General features: G+C 41.3%; 1 protein-coding gene and 1 long non-coding RNA gene across 2 annotated transcripts in view; one reads left to right on the forward strand and one right to left on the reverse strand.

Annotated features, from left to right (window-relative positions):
• dock1 (dedicator of cytokinesis 1) overlaps positions 1–20,059 on the forward strand; it is an 815,700-nt gene that overhangs the window by 634,364 nt on the left and 161,277 nt on the right. Inside the window, 2 exon segments of the mRNA XM_034193753.1 lie at positions 12,192–12,250; positions 12,987–13,135. Of these exon segments, the coding sequence (XP_034049644.1) occupies positions 12,192–12,250; positions 12,987–13,135 (208 nt within the window).
• Positions 8,341–19,616, reverse strand: LOC117530818. The gene is made up of 3 exons (XR_004566455.1): positions 19,605–19,616; positions 17,449–17,451; positions 8,341–8,422 (listed from the first exon to the last, which is right to left on the reverse strand). It is a non-coding gene; the product is annotated as an uncharacterized LOC117530818 (long non-coding RNA).

Raw genomic sequence — 20,059 nt, forward strand, 5'->3', positions numbered from 1 at the left:
CATGTCTATTGCTGCAACTGATCCCTTGTACATAACAAGTGATACAAACTGTGTGGAGGATCAGGATGAGAGGGGTCTCTCTCCAAGCCATTCATTAGTAGGCTCTCACACCTCTGAGGCAGAGTCCCTGCTGCAAACCAGACCTCGACTATCCTTTGTCAAGCAAGCTATTCAGTTGGCTTTATCCAGGCTTGGGGTTGACAATCCCCCTGCGGAAACCACTGCTTCAAGTGCCTTTTTCAAAGTCAAGTTCAACGTTCCAGTTTCGCAACCATATATCGAGGAGCTCCACCGATGTTGGGCAGACCCCAAATCATTGACCCATCTATATCAGGACTGCAGAGCCCTTAGCTGTGTGATTCGGTGCAGTATGGATAATCCGATAATGAAAACATTATCTTCGATAATTATTGGTTATCGGATTATCGGAACTGTGCCCACCACTGCCTGACTCCAAACTTTTGCATATATGTCCAGAGAACTTGGCAGACTGATGTCAACCCTTACCATCACTAGACATCAGGTATGGCTTGCGCAGTCCCCCCCGTCTGAATCCTGCAAAGGTACACTCCGTTCACTGTCGGTTCTTCCAGGCCAAGTATTTGGACCTGCAGCCCAACAAGCTTTGGAGCGTGCTGTTGAGGCTAGTAAATCTCAGCGACAGTTTTTTGACCTACACCGGTCTTCCAGGCCTCAGCCAGTTAGATGTGCTACAGCTTTTCACTCTTTATCCAGGCTTCCGCCTACTCCCAGAACTGCACGTGCCTTCGCAATTGCGGGCCAGCTCTCCCAGCGGCCTGCCTTTCGTGAGCCTATGGGCAGACCCCCAAGAACTAAACGGTTTCACAGAGCTTCCAGTAATTGCGCCCAGAGGTCCTCAGGGATGCGAGGCAGAGGTGATCGGGTCTGACTGCCAACGTTTGGCCCCCAGCCGTTTTTCACTAAATCATCTCAGTCATTGGGAGGCTCAAGGTCAAGACCCATGGATCATTTCAACCTTGTTCATGGGTTACAGAATCCAGTTCAGATGTCGTCCTCCAAAGTTCAGTGGGGTGAGGATGACTGTTGTTTCCAACCCGGTGCAGTCTGCCACCCTACAACGGGAGATTTTGGAACTCCTGGAGAAGGGGGCCATAGAGCCAGTTCACAGTTCAGACCAGCTCAGGCGGTTCTGTTCAATTTACTTCCTTGTTCCAAAGAAATATGGCGGCTTTTGTCTTATCCTCGATCTCCGACATCTGACTCATTATCTCAAGGTGCTGCAGTTTCACATGCTCCGCACAGTAGACGTCCTTCAAGCTATCACACCAGGAGACTGGTTCACAAGTGTCGACTTAAAGGACACTTATTTCCATGTGCCTTTGGCGCCTTGTCGTAGGCAGTTTCTCAGCTTTGCTTTTGAAGGACAGGCATACCAGTTCAGGGTGCTTCCTTTCGGCCTCTCTCTCGCCCCTTGTACATTTACCAGATGTATGGCTGCAGTACTAGCCCCACTGCAAGCTCTCGGATTAAGAATCCTACCCTACTTAGACGATTGGCTTGTCTGCGCTCCGACTCAGGAGCATGTGCACATCGATACAGCTCTTCTACTGAACCATGTCTCTCAGTTAGGACTCACAGTGAATTTTGCGAAGAGTTCTCTTGTTCCCAGTCAACAAACATCCTTCATCGGCATTGCCATCAACTCCCTAACTATGACTGCATCGCCATCCCTGCAGAGAGTGGGCGATGTAATTCATCTCGTCTCACATGTTCAACGGACTGTGACACTGTCTTTTGGTTTGCTGCTCCAGTTGATGGGCAAACTGACTACAGTGTCACTAGTGGTACCTTTGCCTGTTCTACTCAAATATTTACAAGAACTGCTGGAGAAAGGACTTTCTGTCACTACTTTAAGGGTTTATGTTGCTGCAATCTCTGCCCGGCATGTCTATGTTGACGGCGGGTCAGTGGGTTTGCATTCCTTAGTGTGTCGTTTTTTTGAAAGGTGCTCTACATTTGCGGCCTCCAAGGCTTGCACGCGTACCTTCATGAGACCTTCCACTAGTCCTGGAGGGTTTAAGCTTATCTCCTTTCGAACCAGTTGAAAGTGCTGATCTTAAGTGGGTGTCAGTGAAAACTGTCTTTCTACTTGGCTCACAATATGTTAAACCGTTATATTACACCTGAGGTACTTCATGAATGTGTTTATTAAATATGGATTGTTGAATAGAAATGTTTGTTATTGTTAACACTAATGTAGCTAATAGTATGCATAATTTGAGTGTATTTCATTGCTCATAAAATAAAGAAAAATTGAAAAGAAGTTTGGAAAATCCACTTTTTTTCATCACATATTATAACACGATTGGACCTCACTTTTTCAACCAGGTCATATTGTTTTCAAACCAACCTCAAGGCAATTGCATTGTGCATTAGTCAATAGAAAACCCATGAAATTAAAAATTAAAAGTAACTAAAAGGCCCTTGAGTCAATTTTAAGTACAAAAAAATTTAATTAAAAATGATCCTTGCGGATGTTACGCCTTCTGTCAAAACCAAGTGGGAGATATAGATGGTTAAAATTCGCATAAACTATAGCTAACATTTACACTTAGATGGGCATTCTACTTTGAAATATGTATTATCCGATATACATCGTCAATTTGTATAAAAGATACGCGTATTAATAAATTATAACAAGTTGAAAACAACCTGAGAATTGTCCGTCAAAAATAACATCCGCAAGGGTCCATACGCTTATTAATTTCACTTTTCCATAGTGGAAAAGTGAAATTTTTAAAGTTAATAGTTAATGAGTTATCTTGAGCTTTGTGGATTATGAAAGAAATATATGTGTATTACAATTTCAAACTAGTTTGCAACAAAAACATGTAACTTGAAAAATTGACCTTTGTGTTACACTTTCACAACAGTTTAGCATATTGTGAGCCACTTGCAGTATCTTTGCCTACGCAAGTGGGAGAGCTTCGTGCCCTGTAGGTCGCTGAGAACTGTTTGCGATGGAATTCTGACGGATCTGGGGTTACGCTGTGGCTTAACCCATCCTTTTTAACTAAGAGTATTTCATCCAATTTGGTTGGCTGTGTATGCCCTGCATTCTGATCCAGGATTGTCTGTCTCGGGTTCCCTGTGTCCTGTTTGAATGTTGAAGCAGTACATTAGTGCGACTGCTGGGATTCAGAAAACAGATGCCCTGTTTGTTGGTTACGGTGATCACAAAAAAGGCTGTGCTGTATCAACGCAGCGACTTTCACATTGGGTCGTGGATGCCATGTTACAAGTATACAGGTCCAGGGGTCTTCAGCCTCCAAAAGTTACGTGTCATTCCACCAGAGGGATGTCCACCTCCTGGGCTGCACTGAGAGGTGTTTCTTTGAGTGATATTTGTGCTGCTGCTACGTGGGCTTCATTCTGTACCTTCGCCCACTATTACAGACTGGATGTAGCCTCTCCTCCTGCGGTGACTTTGGTGGTGTTGTCTGCCTCCACTCCCCACTGCTGATGCTAGGTGAGTGTGACTCTTCGTGACCTTGTTGGTTTTAAGTCATCCAGGTGCTAAAGCACCGCCCTCTGGCGGTCAGGAGGAATGAAATAGAACGAGAGTTACGAATATAACTACGATTCTATATATTCCGGATGACCACCAGAGTTGCTTGTCACTCAGAGTCTTGCGAGTTCATTCCGAAAAGGAGCGAGCACTGGGTGCGTCTGGCATATAAATACAACCAGTGATGTCACCCAGATCACAGCCAATGGTGTGACTTTGTTGGTATATATTCTCGACCTCTCTGTGCTTGTGCACATGTAGTTACCCAGGTGCTAAAGCATCGCCCTCTGGCGGTCATCCAGAATTCATAGAACTGTAGTTACATTCGTAACTCTCGTTCATGATACCCATCCCTCACATACCCCCTGAAGAACTCTCACAGTTTGAAAACCACTGCTCCATTACCTTTAGTCATATAGCCCAAACTCTTTTGTAATCCTTATGATCAGACAAATAAGCATGATTGGAACCTTATTTACCTTTTGACCCTTTTGTTGTCTCATATTGATCCCTACCTTCCTGCAGCTGCCACTCAGGGATGGTTATCATACATCTTTGTGTTGGCCCTGGGTTGCTGATACTGGACTGTGGGTGTTGTTTACTCACCTTAAGCCTGGTTCACACGACAGGATTTTAAAATTATCTGTAGGTTTCCAAAACCTGAGAGACCACACACGTGAAGATAAAAAATCATGGATCTAACAGGTTTGGTCGTACAGTGTGTGGTGTGCAGCCACACAGTAAAGGACAACATCACCACACACGAACAGATTTCACACACGAACATTTACAGTTCAGACAGGAAATCTCGAGATTAAATGTGACTTCAGAGTAAACAAACGGATGTACTTTGTGGACTATTTACAACAGAGGGAAAAAAAATGATACAAAAAGAAAAAGAAAAGGTGCTCTTTAAAGGAGTGAAGACAGCGCAACCACCGGACTTTCTGGTAAGTCAGAACAGCCGTTTTGATTTTATTTTCCGCTCCGTACGTCAGTCACCTCACTTTCTGATTGGATGCACGTCACATTCAGCAGGCTGCCTGCTCGTTTGTGGTCGGAGGACACCACACACGCTGCGATATCGGGCCAAAAAAATCCAACATGTTGAATATCTCCGATTTGCGATCGGAGCGTTCCTGACGCCCTTCTGAGCAGATCAGCGCACTCTTAACACACCACACATGGGAGGAATATCTGATAAGATTATCTTTAGCGTCATCACGATTGTCGGGGCGTCCTTAAGATTGTCGGAAGGGGAAGATCGGGTCCGATATCGGCCTAATTATCCTGCCGTGTGAACCCGGCCTTAGGTGTTACGACGACAGGGAAAAGAAAATCACTGCATTCATCTTCTAAATAGATTAGAATAGATTCTATTGTAATTACGTAAAATGTTTTTAAAATTCAATCATGATTAAAATCTACATGTATTTAATTTAATGTGAATAGAAAATAGACAAAGGGTGGTTGGGGGTGGGGTCCTCACATTGAAGAACCCGAAATGTTAAAATATTGTCCATGACTTCAGTGACTAATTAATTGTCAGTGTGCAATGTATATGATTTTCACTTTGTCTATCAACCAATCAATTGCTTGTTGCATTATGATAATGCATTATGTATTATCATGCAACTTTACAGTTATGTACAGAGATAAGCATCTATTAAGATGTTATGTTGCCAGTACTGCTGTCTGTAGGCTTTCCCCTTGTGACACCGCCGTACAGTTAAGTGCTTTGACATGGCAATGTTGCAAAGAGGCGACACAGCTACTTTGCTAAAGATTTTTAAAGATGTCTCTCTCCTTTCTCTTGTACTATATTAGCATGTCTTTGTCAAATATTGGCAAAAGCAATCAGCTAGCTTTCAGAATTCTGTCGGGGCTTCAAGGTGCTCTGAAATGTGTGAAAAAGACCCAGTGAATATTAATTCAAGGTCAGAAAGTGGTGGCACTCAGAAGGGGTTCAGTGGTCACAAGTCACCTCGAACACTTGAGTGTGTCTCTGCAGCGTTTCACTAAGGTGTGTTTATGGTCCTCAGGAGCATTTGTCAATATGCATCCATCAATCGCACAGTGGTGCAATGTTTTCTCAGAGAGGGTGGATTTTCGACAGTGACAGTCTACGGAGTGGCGTCTTCTGCCACCACCACATACTGTGTATGACAGCGTTCAAGCTGTGAGTCTACCACCGATGTTAATTCTATATATATATATATATATATATGAGAGAGAGAGAGAGAGAGAGAGAGAAGGAATTTATATCCATATTTCCATGTAGGTTCAGTTGTTTCTAGGGTAAAAAAAAAGTCTTCTTTCTGATAAAAGCATTAAAATGTATCTAAATTAAATGCTTGTACCATTTTCGTGGCAATTTATGTCTTGTAAAGCTAGAACACCGCACCCGTAGAGTGCAACCCTCCGCCGACACTAGTTTCCAATTCCACAAAATTTTACCTTGGACAAAATTTTCAAGGTCAAAGTCCTTTTAGAAGTGGCTTTTCATAAGCTAATCTCAGGAGTATATATTTAGTTCTTGCACTTGAATCAGTTTTTTTTTTTTTTTGGTGTTATCGGGGGGCTTTTTCTTCAACTTTTGTGTTTTCTGAATTTGTTTGTTTCTTTTCAGAACATTGGTTATCTCTGCTATGCACATTTGTCATTACCAAAAAGCAATGAAAAGTTACGCTTCCAGTTATCAGTCGGAAGATAGTCAAACAGGCATAAAATTAGAACCTCTATCCAGTTTGGTGGTAATTCCATAACAGAGAAATGAGAGTGATTGAGACACTTTTGATTGACATATAATGCAAAATGTACACCAAATGTACACCTTTGTCAAGCGATAGTGAGTGCCAGTCTGCACCTCACATTCAAATATGAGAGTGATTGGGGCATGTTTGATTAAGATATAATGTAAAATATATATTAAATAGGGTTTTCAATGTTAAATTTAAATGGCTACAGATCCGGATCAAACTGTCAATCGATAAAGGATACCACCCTACCATCAAATGTGAAAGAAATTTGATCTTTTTTGACAGAGTTATGCATTTTTCAATAATCATTCAGTGCTAAAGATAGGAATTTTTCCAATTTTCCCTGACTTTGACCTATGATCTGTAGCCTTGAAAATTGAATCAGTTCTTGCCTATCAGGTTATGAATCTTCAGTAAAAATTTCATAAGGATACAGTTGGGGAAATAAGTATTTGATCCACTGTCAGTTTTGCAGGTTTTTCCACTTACTTTTTTTTTTATCATAGGTACACTTCAACTGTGAGAGACAGAATCTAAAACAAATCCAGAAAATCACATTGTATGATTTTTAAATGATTAATTTGCATTTTATTGTATTAAATAAGTATTTCATCCCCCAGAAAAAAAGAGACCTTAACAATCGGTACAGAAATATTTGTATGCCATTACAGAGGTTTTTGTCTTTTCACCAAGCTGCTTGTTGCAATAAAATGTAAATTAATTATTTAAAAATCATACAATGTGATTTTCTGGATTTTTTTTTTTTTTTAGATTCTGTCTCTCACAGTTGAACTGTACCTACGATAAAAATTACAGACCTCTCCATTCTTTGTAGGTGGGAAAACCTGCAAAACTGACAGTGGATCAAATACTTATTTTCCCCACTGTGTGTGTGTGTGTATATATATATATATATATATATATATATATATATATATATATATATATATATATATATATATATATACACACACATATACACACATACACCTTTGTATGTATTCTCTTACATGTTTAATCAGTAAATTTTACAAATACAGCAAGTTTCTCCATGTAATGAAGACATATCTATAAATATTAGGAATGTGAATGCTAATAATTTTGACAATTTCCGCCTATACTGTCTGAGAAAAAAAATGGTTGTAGCTCATAGGTGGTAAGAGATTTTGCATGTCTGATTTCAAATATGAAATCCTGACAAAACGTTACTCTCGAAAACTTAACTTTCATTTTGAAATCATGAAGTTGAAAAAAAAAACAATGGTTGTGGCAGTAAAACATGACTCAACGTTTGAACGCTGTCATATCTTGTTGTTAAAATAGGGATTCTGAGTCATACATGGCAGATGTTTTTGTGAACTACAAAACTTTTATTTATATTTGATGTGTCTGTGACAGCACTGTGACCAATGTTAAGTCTTCACAGCTGTGAAATTATGAAGGCTTTTCTTTGTCAGAGCTGCATCAAGAAAATAAAAGAATCAGTGACTGACATCATGGGGTGATTATCCGTGCAACATGAAGTACTGTGGAAATATTTTCCCCAAGGTTTTACATAAACATGGCCTTTGATGTGTTTTTCCTTTCTTATTGTGTCAGTGGTTGATGCCTCAGTACCACACCAGCTGGCACCCTCCGAAGACAAGACCCCTCGTGCTCTCCTGTGGTTTCTTCTTGTCTCTGGTTTTGCATGTATACCACTCTTTCTCTTTCACTCTTTCTTGTTCTTTTGCTCCCCCCATGCTCTTTCTTTCTCTCAGCTGTTACCCGACAGTATGTCCCTGTAAACATGTCATGTCAATTCTTTGGGGGGGGGGGGTGCGCAAGCACTAATGGGTTTTATTTGAGTTGTTTGAAAACTGACAAGAGTGAGCGAAGGAGAGAAAACACAAGGGGAGAGTGTACAATTCTCAGCACAGCTCTTGCCACAGGCCCCCCTCCCCGTTAGTTTTATAGCTGCATACCTTGAAATGTCACTAAACATACCCGGAATCCGATCCAAGCGTTCAAACCAAGACGGGTTTTCAAAAATGTGATTTAAGTCACATTTCAAACTACCTACAAATGAGGCTTGGAAAGGATTTGTAAAAAACAGATTTCATGTGACTTTTCACTGTGGTCAGTCAGATTTTTTGGCAGTCTGAACGAGGCCTTACAACCACAAGAGTTGAACTTTTCTGATGATGCTGATATCTTTGCATGAGACCGAAGGTCCAAGTCTTTAGGGTCCTGGTGCTTCTTGACTTACTGTATGTTTGTGAGACTTGGAGCTGTAAGACCTCAGGAATGACCTCAGTCGATGGATGTCTGGATGTCTTTGGTGCTAGGTCTCTTCAGAGGATTCATGGCTACGCTGGAATTTCTTTGTGTCAAAGTTACTTAGAGTGAGTATTACTTAGATTGTGAGTGAGCGTTGGCGCTGAAATTTTTTTCATGTAGCGTATTTCTCCAGGCATGATTTAGCCTGGTGCCTCATTTTTGAGGACCTCAGCACCTGGAGTAATTCAAGGTGATGCACCTAGATGCATGAGATAGGTGATTGCTTTGGAGAAGTGGAGATGGATCGGTTGGTTGGATCTGCCGCGCTCCCCCCAGTGCCCTGGCCAGTTCCGTGGTATGATGGATGCAACAACACACACGACACAATTTGAAATTGCGTGAAAGTTAGATTACATAAAATTTGATTGCTTTGTAGACATACAATCTCATGCATGGGTACATAGATTACTGCTAATTATTAGTGAATGATAATTTGATTTTATGAAGGATATAAGAAGACATTGATTAACCTGGTGTTATTTGTTTAAAAAAAGTTTCATTGTTTTTGGGACAATGGAATTTTCCAAACTTTGATCTGAAAACTCATATTTGCACCTTAACCATGATGGAGTGCTCCTTTAAGTTACAGTGGCTTGCAAAAGTATTCAGCCCTTCGGTATTTCATGCATTTTAATTTGTTTATGGTGTTTAAAATGCAAAAAGTAAGTCAGGCTTCTCAGTATAAAAAAATCTAAAATTATGTTCCTTTAACTCAAACTGAAAACAGATCTTTACAACTTGATATAAATGAATTAAAAATATAAAAGCCAAGATGATGGGTTGCATCAGTAATCAGCACAATTTCTCCAGTCACAGCCACAGAAGCCTTCTGGGTTGTCTGAGTGTCTTGTTTGCTTTCCTCACTCTTCTCCTTCTTGCAAAGTCACTTAGTTTTTGAGAACTGTCTACTCCACACAGATTTACCACAGAGTGCCACACTGTTTGTATTTCTTCCTAAATGTAAATAAAGCCCAAGACATATTCAGTGACTTGGAAATCTTCATGTATCCATCCCCTGACTTGTTTGAAGAAAACTGGCAATAAAACTGATTATTTACAGGTATTATACCAAAGGGCCCCATTGTTTATGCAACCCATCATCTTGGCTTTTATATTTGTAATTAATTTATGTCAGGTTGTAGAGATTTACTTTCAGTTTGAGTTTAAGGAAGATCATTTTAGAAATTTTTATACTGAGAAGCCTGGTTTACTTTGTGTATTTGAAATGTCATAAACAAACTAAAATGTGTGAAATACCAAGGGGCTGAATACTTTTGCAAGCCACCGTATTTCATTCCACTTCAGGAGCAGTTTGAGATCCCTGTTTTACTCATTTGGGATCAGAAATAAGTGAAAATGGCCAAAAAGAAAAAGGCTGGTAATCTTTATTCTGTCTTCCACACGTTCTTTGTGTCAGCACGCTTTCAGCTTTTACTCAATATTCTTCAAAGTTGTAGTCTGTTTTGAAAAATGTGAAGCTAATATCATTGTTTGATTTTGTACCATTTAATAGAGTTTGAGTGACTCCGCACTTCTGTTTCCAGTCCTGTTAGATTTTCATTCACTCACTGTCGGCTTTTCTCTTCTGCGTTTTATCCACATCAGCGTTTGTCCTTTCTGTGACCTGGGATGCTGTAACAGGCAGGCAGACCAGCTCCAAGATGTGTGACCTAGACATGAAAGACCTGGTCAAAACTCAGGCTTTTTGTTCTCCTGAGGCTTCTTTGACATTACATTGGGGACTTGACGCACCAAACTGACACCAGAGAACAAGTGTTTGATCAAATGCTGTTCCTCATGGCTTTAGTCTTCTGCCCCTGTATGTACCTTAACACATCGTGTAGACCTAAGGTGCCAGCCAGCTGCGTATATTCTACATTCCTGTTCCTCAGGCATTTGGACTTGGACAAACACTGGCGTGTTTGTACCACTAAAGCTGATATTTCATTAAATTGGTGGGGCAGCCTGTCACATTTCATGTTAAACGATAATTATATATATTGCATAACCCATGTTTTGACCATAGACTGTATTTATAATGGACAAACCCTCTCTGATGTCACCTATACGTTTTCATGAAAGTGGTTTGAACCTTCAGATTAGATTCGGTAGAACTTTATTAATCCCTTGGGAAGACTCCCTCAGGGAAATTGAGGCTCCAGCAGCATTGTATAGCAGCACACAGGGTAAGAAGCACAGAGTATCAAAAGTAAAAGTAAAAAACAGTTTGCAAATATAAATATAAATTCACAAATATAAAAATATAAATACCAGAAATACTGCTTGCTACTTGTTTACTGGCTGCTACTGTTCCTCCCCTTCCTGTCCTCTGTCTTCCTGTTATTCCTCCTCCCCCCAAGTGAGGTGTTGTATAGTCTGATGGCCTGAGGGACAAAGGAGTGGGCGGTTCCAAATGTCAGTACCTTGACAATGCGGTGGAGCATGGCCAAGACTGGCATGACATGGGTGGGACAAATGTGGCATGAACATCTTTTCAGTCTGAGTAACACCTTTTTTTTTCTTTCTGAGTGGTTGGTGAATATTTGTAACTGGTGGTTTGGGTGCAGTATTAAAAATTCTCACCGGTAAATTGCCTCATTAATTCTGGAGTAAGAGTGGAGAGACCATCACTAAGCTCTTGATACCTTCTAATTAGTGCTAACATTGCTAACAGTAAAATAATAATTTAAAAATTTCACTCAACAGAAATATTGGAGTGTAGACATCTTAGATAATCCATTAGACAGAGTTATTGACAAAATAAAGCATGCTATCTCAGATATTTGGAATAAAATGCTCAGAAAGGACAAGCACAGTTGAGTGTGCAGCAGGTAGCAGCCACCTCCGCAAACGAGGCCGTGAACCTGGCTTGCCAACACACACTGGCTGTCACTCAAAGCAACTACGCCCCTAATTATTCATAACTTTATGGCTTGAAGTAGCATAAACAGCTTATTTATATATTAACACCCCCCCCCCCCCAACAATTGTCATGAATTGTCCGATTCTATTAAAGCTATTAATAGAATCTGAAACAGGGGATTTTGTTGGGTGTTGAGCAAGTTGGATATTTTAAAATGTGAAGTGACTCGATTTTGGAGCCAGACACCAGCAGCCATTAAAAAAAAACTAATAAATAAAACCGCAAGATTTGGCACATCCGCGCTGACTTTGTTTTTCAACACCGGAGGTTGCCGCATGATTGTGGCATGGGCAACTCAGTCTCACACTAATTTGTGATGCCATTGCAAAAAGTCAGTTAATCTGTGAGAAAATGGAGCGCTTTTTGTGGGGAACGAATTCATTTCGTGATGGGGGCACGAAATGCGGGGTGACGGGGGGGGGTCAGGTTAGGGTAAGGGAGACAGTTATAGTTATGGTTAGAGTTAGGAGAAGAGGGAGGATTATAAGTAGTAAAAAAAAAACGCCCCATTTTTGTGATGGGGCACAAAAAAAAGTGTGAGGCTGGGCTGGACGTAGCGTGGTGGTAACTAATCTACTGAACACAAGTCATAAGATTTGTTGAACCTTGTGGACCAATTTTTGCCATTTTTGTTTTGCAGGTACCAGGATATGAGAAGACAAATTGGCTTTGAAATCAGGGATATGTGGTACAATCTAGGTAATGTACCCAACTCCTCCTTTTGACAAGTTCTTCCATTTTCACAGTCATCCTTTTTGATGAAGTAATTCACTGATGGGGATCAGTCACACAGTTCACACGTTAAGGTGTTGTTTTCCCAATTTTTGTCTTTCATTATGTGGCATCTAATTATCCTCACCATCATTGCAAACTGAAGCAACAAAGAAGAGCAGCTAAATATAGAGAGGGTGTTAATTGGCTTTATGTTGTGGGTTGAGAGTCTCGGCACTGAAGTCTCAGAAGGAATGAAATTGCAGTGCGGCTATTTTGTGGTTGAATTTACACACCTGAGCCTCGCTCAACTTCCTTTCATTATAATCTACTCCATCTTATTTCTTTAATTAGAACTTTCCACCAGACAAAATCTTTTTTTTCCCACTTCTTTTTTTAATTAACAAACTACTATTTTTAACTGAGGTGTTTATACTGAGGTGAGGAGTTTATAAAAGTTCAGTTGAGAAAGCGCTTGTTAAACAGACAAGTTTTGTAAAGCAGCAGCTGCTTTTTATGTCTGCAGCACATCAGAGATTACTCATGCCTAGTTAATCTCAATACACGGAATGGAATTCTATTTAATGTATTTATGCACAAAGACAACTTCAATTAATTAACATTTATATTAATGTGATATTGAGTGGTAACCAGCCAGTAAATTGTCACTCGACACTGTTTTTTTTTTTTTTTTCCTTTTGCGTCTCCTGTGTTTCTCCATCAGGACCCCACAAGATCAAATTCATTCCGGAGATGGTGGGTCCCATCCTGGAGATGACTCTAGTCCCGGAGATTGAGTTGCGCAAGGCCACCATCCCCATTTTCTTCGACATGATGCAGTGTGAATTCCATTTCACATGCAGCTTCCAGCGGGTGCGTCCCAGTTCTAATTCCCAAAAGTTGGAAGAGTTTCTGAAACATAAATCCAAACAGACATGCCCAATCTTGAAATCATGTTTGGCAGTTCTTAAACTGAACAGGATAAAGATTTGTGACTTAGTCCATGAGCCAAGCAGGTTGTCAATACCAGTTATGGTGCCCAATCAACACTTAACAATCCAGCCTCAGTATACCATGACAGCTATCCCAGGATGGTAGCTATAGCTAGGCAGGGGGCAGTGAAGGATTTCACATAGGTCAGAATTTAAAAATGCACCAATCTCATTGAAAAGTTTACCACATTATTTATGTTTTCATTAAGATTCCAAAAAAGGTATAGTTTGGGCTATCTGTGACTGAATGTTATGAGGTTATGGCATGAAAATGGCTTAAATGGCGACAAAGGTCAGTTTCAGTAAAGTTAATCCAATTTTGGTAAAAAGTAATCAAATTTAATGATTGCGGTATTAAAGTTCTAAAAAGGAATAGTTTGCACCATCTGGGGTACTCAGTTATCACATTATGGGGTAATGTGACCAATTATGGCCCAAGCAGTGGGTCACCCCTTTGAGTCTGGTCTGCTTGAGGTTTCTTCCTCAAATTATCAGAGGGAGTTTTTCCTTACCATACTGTCACCTGTGTGCTTGCTGTAGGGGTTGGTAAGGGTAGACCTTACTTGTGTGAAGCGCCTTGAGGCAACTTTGCTGTGATTTAGTACTATATAAATTAAAATAAATTGGAAACAAAAAGTGTCAATATGTAATTGAATCCAGTGTACATCAACCTTGTTTGGCCTTTAATTTAGAGAGAAAGCATTCACCACAGTCAAAACAATTCTGCTTATTAATCATATAAACTCAATCAATAATTTTCATCAGTTTTCACCAAAATTGGAGCAACTTTGTCTTTTGACCCCTGTATGAATTGAATTCACCTTTGTCACCATTTTTGCTGTTTTTATCCCATAACTATACCTTTTTTGAATCCACATGATCAGAAAAATAATGTGGTATACTTTTCAATATGATTTTTAATGTTGACCCCTGTGTAATCCTTCATTTAGCCCTGCCTGGCTATAGCTACCATCCTGAGATGGCTATGGTTATATTTGTGTAGGTCATGATATACCTAGGCTGAGTTGTGAGTGTTGTTTGGGCACCGTAAAAGGTACAGATTAGGTCAGAATTGGCTTCAAGCTCACTGTCTAACTTCATCTTTGTTGTCATTTTGAATCATGTTCCTTGAACAACACTTGATTTTTTTGTGAACTGATGACACCAATTGATTTTATTTTATTATAAATTCTATTATGCATATCTTCACGTGTGTAGCTGCTCAGGACCTTAGTTATCATACTTTTGGTTTCACATTATTAGTCATGTTTTCATCATACCAGATAGGCCTGGACCGTAGTCTGTATGACCATACTTTTTTTTGGTATTCCTAAGTTACTCCATCCATCCCTCTGTTCATCCTCTGTGTATGCACTTACATAAGGTTGATGTTGGGACAGAGGAATTGTTAGGAACTTGTATCTAGTTGTTTGGAGGTATTGTCAAGAAAGAGTCAGACATGGACTTAAAAGATACCCAGAACTTTGCAAATATTCATGAATTTACAATTTAATAAAAATTGTGTGAATAACTATTGAAATTCAGTCTTTACTGATGGTCAATGGTAAAATAGGTGAGTTGGGAGTTGGATGACCAATATGTAGACCCAGGCTTGAGTCCTGATCCATGCTTCAGGCTGCCTGTCTGTGTCTTTAGACAACACACTTTATCTACATCATCCCAGTCCACCCAGCTGTAAATGGGTACTGGAGAAGTAACCTATGATCAAATGGCACCCCATTCACTTCATGCTACAGCATTTGTGGCAAAGCACTGGCACCAATGGGTTTCTGGGACGAGATGCTACTGCTGCTGTTCCGTGAGAAACCTGGACCATCTCGGAAATTGTGATACTGGGCAAGACATACACAAAGCCATGGTTCGGATGTTTTATGTGTTATATGAAAATTATACCCTAACCCAGACTCATATTTGGATCCTAGCCTAAAACCCTTGAGGATGAAATAATTTGCAAAGTTACTAGGCAACTGAGACAGGATGAGAGCCTCGTCCCAACATCAGAAGCAGGAAAAAATATCGGGAGTGGGTAAGAAGAAAAAATGACCACATTGCACAAGTGTGTAATCTGCGCAAACACAACTGCTGCTCCTCATCCTCCTGTTTCTTCTCTCTCTTCTTTCCATTAATCCAGTAGCATTTGAATCTTTGCACATCTGTTTGTAGCTATGCTACATGAAAATTCAGTAAGGTATATCTTCTATTATACATTCCAAATCTACGAGGTCTGTCCATAAAGTAACGGACTGTTTTATTTTTTTCAAAAACTATATGGATTTGAATCACGTGTGATTGCATCAGCCAAGCTTGAACCTTCATGCGCATGTGTGAGTTCCACGCCTGTCGGTTGCGTCATTCGCCTGTGGGCAGGCTTTGAGTGAGCACTGGTCCACCCCTCCCGTTGGATTTCTTTTGTCTGAGAACTTGCTGAGAGACTGCCGCTTTGCTCTATGAAATTTTTTTCAGAAACTGTTAGAGACAGGCAGTTGGAAACCATTCAATAGATTCAGTTGGATATCGGTGAAGATTCTGTCAGCGTCACGCGGATTAAGGACTGTTAAAACCTCTTTAAAGACTCCCCACAGCGGCGGAGGGCGCGCGGCGCGCAGAGCGACCATCGACAGACTGGATCAACCAGATCATTTCTAAACTGAATGCTGTGTTGATCCGGGACATCATGTGACTACCACAGAAATGGCAAGATAGCTGGACATAGCACTTTTGCAGCACATTCCACTGTTACAGGAGATTTTGTAATGAAAGATGTGCGGAGGATTTCGCGCGTCAGCACGAAGCAGCTCAGGATGCGCAGCAAAAAAAAAAACACCTCCGTGTTGGAAACCATTCAGAAGATTCAGACAGCTTTCGATGGCTTTCAGTCGAGTGAGTATCCGAGAAATTGTGTAACAGCTGGACATGCCCCAACATGTCCTTTGAGACATCCAACATGGAGGTGTTTTTTTGCTGCGCGTCCTGAGCTGCTTCGTGCCGACGTGCGAAATCCTCCGCACGTCTTTCATTACAAAATCTCCTGTAACAGTGGAATGTGCTGCAAAAGTGCTATGTCCAGCTATCTTGCCATTTCTGTGGTAGTCACATGATTTCCCGGATCAACACAGCGTTCAATTTAGAAATGATCTGGTCGATCCAGTCTGTCGATGGTCGCTCGGCGCGCCGCCCGCCCTCCGCCGCTGTGGGGAGTCTTTAAAAAGGTTTTAACAGTTCTTAATCCGCGTGACGCCGACAGAATCTTCACCGAAATCCATCTGAATCTATCGAATGGTTTCCAACTGCCTGTCTCTAACAGTTTCTGAAAAACATTTCATGGAGCAAAGCGGCAGTCTCTCAGCAAGTTCTCAGACAAAAGAAATCCGACGGGAGGGGTGGACCAGTGCTCACTCAAATCCTTCCCACAGGCGAATGACGCAACCGACAGGCGTGGAAAAACTCACGCAGGCGCACGAAGGTTCAAGCTTGGCTCATGCAATCACACGTGATTCAAATCCATATAGTTTTTGAAAAAAATAAAACGGTCCGTTACTTTATGGACAGACCTCGTAAGGTAGAACTCTACTGGTGTATACTAAAGTACATCTAAATATCCAAATAAAAAAGAGTAGAGCCACTTAGGTGCCTGGTCTTGAGAACCAGGGATGGTAGGTTGAAAAGCTTTTTTATTCCATGGGAACGCTCATGTACAGTTTTTAAATGCTAGTAATTTATTTTGACTTGTTTTTGCATTTGACAAAATAATTTTTCAGCTGTTTTAGTGCTGAAGTGTGTAGAACAAAATATCAGGAAGCCGAGCAGTATTTGGAAGACTGGCAGTAAAAGGATGTTAGGGAGGGCTACCTGTGGGTGTAGGAATGAAAAACTGGGGAGACATAAAATGTGCAGAGGCCTCATCCATGTGAGAAAATTTCTAGTCATAAGCTTGGTCATAAGTCAAATCACATTTTGGTGTGCTGTGATTATCAACATCCGTTTTAAAGTGGGACTTAATGTTATGCCTTGTTACAGTGCAAAATTAAGTGTCTTTCTCTGTGATGGAATCCATTTGGATACAGTTGTTCTGCCATAAGACGTCTTAGGCAGTTTTTAGCTTTGTAATGTTCAAGCACACGCTGAAAATAAGCAATGTACATTGTGTTTGTGTGATTACTGCGGCAGCGTAACCGTCTGCCACATCGTCCCTGCTCGTCGCACAGCCTGAGTAGGTGCTGCTAATTAAGTTAACGTGTCGTTCGGCGCCCTGCTCAGTGGATGTTAATGCCACGCTCCAATTCTCTCCATTTGCTCAAATGTGATCAATGTAGGTTGAACTAGATTTGTTTTAATATTGTAAGTCAGTGATACTTGTTTTACACTTAGATAAATTCTTGACTTAACAGGATGCAGCACTTATAATATCTAAATAGAGTATATGCAGTCAGGTCTATCAGTTTTTTGGACAGTGATGCAGTTTTTGACATTCTGCCTCTGTATGTTCAGAGCATGAAAGTAGAGTTAACATGAAACAGGTTTAGACTTTCACCTTTAATTCAAGGGGTTTATCAAACTACTAAATTAACCATTTTGGAATCATGGCTGTGTTTATACTGTACAAGTCAGTTGATGAATACATGAATATTTCCAAGTCACTGTATAGGACTACTTCATTTAATTCCGTTATGAAGGAATAGCTGCAGTTCGGCATTCTGTGGTAATGCTGCCTTTACACATAAGCAAGACGTGTTACGAATGTCATATTTGCGTCATTCTTGGCCCATTCCTGACATTCTTAACGTGACTTAATGCATCTGAATAGATTTCTTAATAGTACATGTTGGTGTGTGATATTCGTGATTTTTATGGAGCATGTTTTTGACTGTCAAAAAATCTTCCACGAATGTCACGCACCACCCTCATTTTGCCTCATGTTGTGGAGTTCACAACTGAGTGTGTTGATCTGTCTTGATTAGTGGTGATCCTTAATAGAGCATGACAGCGTACTTCTCTGACGTGCGCACAATTAAACCCTGCTGCACCGCATTCAGTTTCATTGCTGCAGTATGCTGAAGAAGGACAGTGACGCCAAGTCAGCTAAAAGATTCGTTCCAATGCTCCTCAGCGGGCTCCTGCAGGTGTTTCACCTGCTGCATGTGCCTGATGTTTGGGAAAACGAGCGAGACAAGAGCCGCGTGAAGCCACACATCTGGCTCTCTCTGTCTCCTCCTCCTCTCTGCGCCATTCCATGGCAAAGAGCCCAACTAAGCATGCAGTCACAAAGTTCTTCTGGTGTGGAGCAAACTGGAGCGATCTGAATTGTTCAGCAGCTGATAGATGAATATGGGGGTGTGTGGAGACAGTTCGCCTCATTCACAACATGACAGAACTTAACGATATGCTGTTACGCGCGACAGCGCGCAGCAACGCGAAAACTTATTCTTGACCATGCGTAATGGTTCCTGATAATTCTCCAGCAACACGTGCCATTAATCGTAATGCATGGTAACAGGTTGCAGCAGTTCCTGAGGACACCTGGCACCTCTGCCCCGAATCATCACATTCGTGATCAGCGGCCAAGAATGTATACTTTGTGGCATTCGTGACTTGTCGTCGTTAAGTGTAAACGTACCTTAAATCTGTCTGAAGTAGGCAGGTCTCAAAACCTGATAGACTGTGGAATAAGGCGGCTGTTGAGGGACGCCACAGAGACATCCATAACTTCTCTGCATGAGTTATAGTCGTCTGTGGTCTGATGAGACAAAGTACAAATTTTGTCTGCTGCATCACCAGTTCTACAGCAACTTAGTAGCAGAGATTAAAGTTGCTAGGATAGATTTTCGTCCATTGAACTGCCAAAAGGCCAAATGCAGATCCATTGAGAATTTTAAAAGAATAAAGAATCTTGGCTGCTGCTGCTTTTTGGCTGTGCACCACATCACCGCCTCCTCCTGCACACACAGCAGAGGGCGCACATGGGAGCAGGGGGTGACTGCAGCGCCACGCAGGAGCAGAAACCACTGTGGAGCGTTCTCCGGCGGTGACATGCAGTGCACGTCCAAAATCATGCAGGAGATGGTCCACCTGTCCGTGAAGTGAGAGAACCTGGAGCCACGCGTCAATGGTGGAGTTACTAAACTGCAGTGTGAATATGGTGCCAAACCTGCACTTTTTGTGGGCTTCTAGTCCAACCCTAAAGGCTTCTGGAAGCATGTGAGCCGCACCATGAAAAAGCTGGAGGGAGAGGTGTGGGTGGACCACCATGCACTGGGGAAGGTGGGGATGTGTTGCTGTGTGCCCCGCGGTACGCATTTCAAATTGGACTCAAGCAGCACCGTGGCTGCCACTCAGTCTGGCAGTGACTGAGGAACTCCTCTGCCGCTTCAGGAGGTCCGCCCCAGTGACACTGCAGCTCTGGACGGTCCAACAGCGTGCACAAATCATGTGAACCACTGTAAAGCAGGCGAAGATTGCTGCAAGAACTCGTTGGCCAGCCTGTGTAATTTCTTCATGATTTTATTTTAATCAGTTCAGATTTACAAAATCTGTGGTTATCTTAGCCTTTATAGGGCTGTATAGGTCCTGAGGCCCATTGGGCCGGTTCTTTTCTCCACTTTCTGTGGCTTGAAGCAGATTAGAGTCCATAATTTCCCCTGGATGGGATGCAGAGAAGGACCGTCTTGAAAATAATGTGTAAAGACTCAAACCTAGATTTGATCTGCTTTTTTGGAGGAAGGTCCATCTCTGCAATGATATAAATGAAGTCCAACAAATATTTAATGACTTGGAAATGTTCATAGAA

This window comes from Thalassophryne amazonica, chromosome 18, assembly GCF_902500255.1.
Source record: "Thalassophryne amazonica chromosome 18, fThaAma1.1, whole genome shotgun sequence".
NCBI lineage: Eukaryota > Metazoa > Chordata > Actinopteri > Batrachoidiformes > Batrachoididae > Thalassophryne > Thalassophryne amazonica.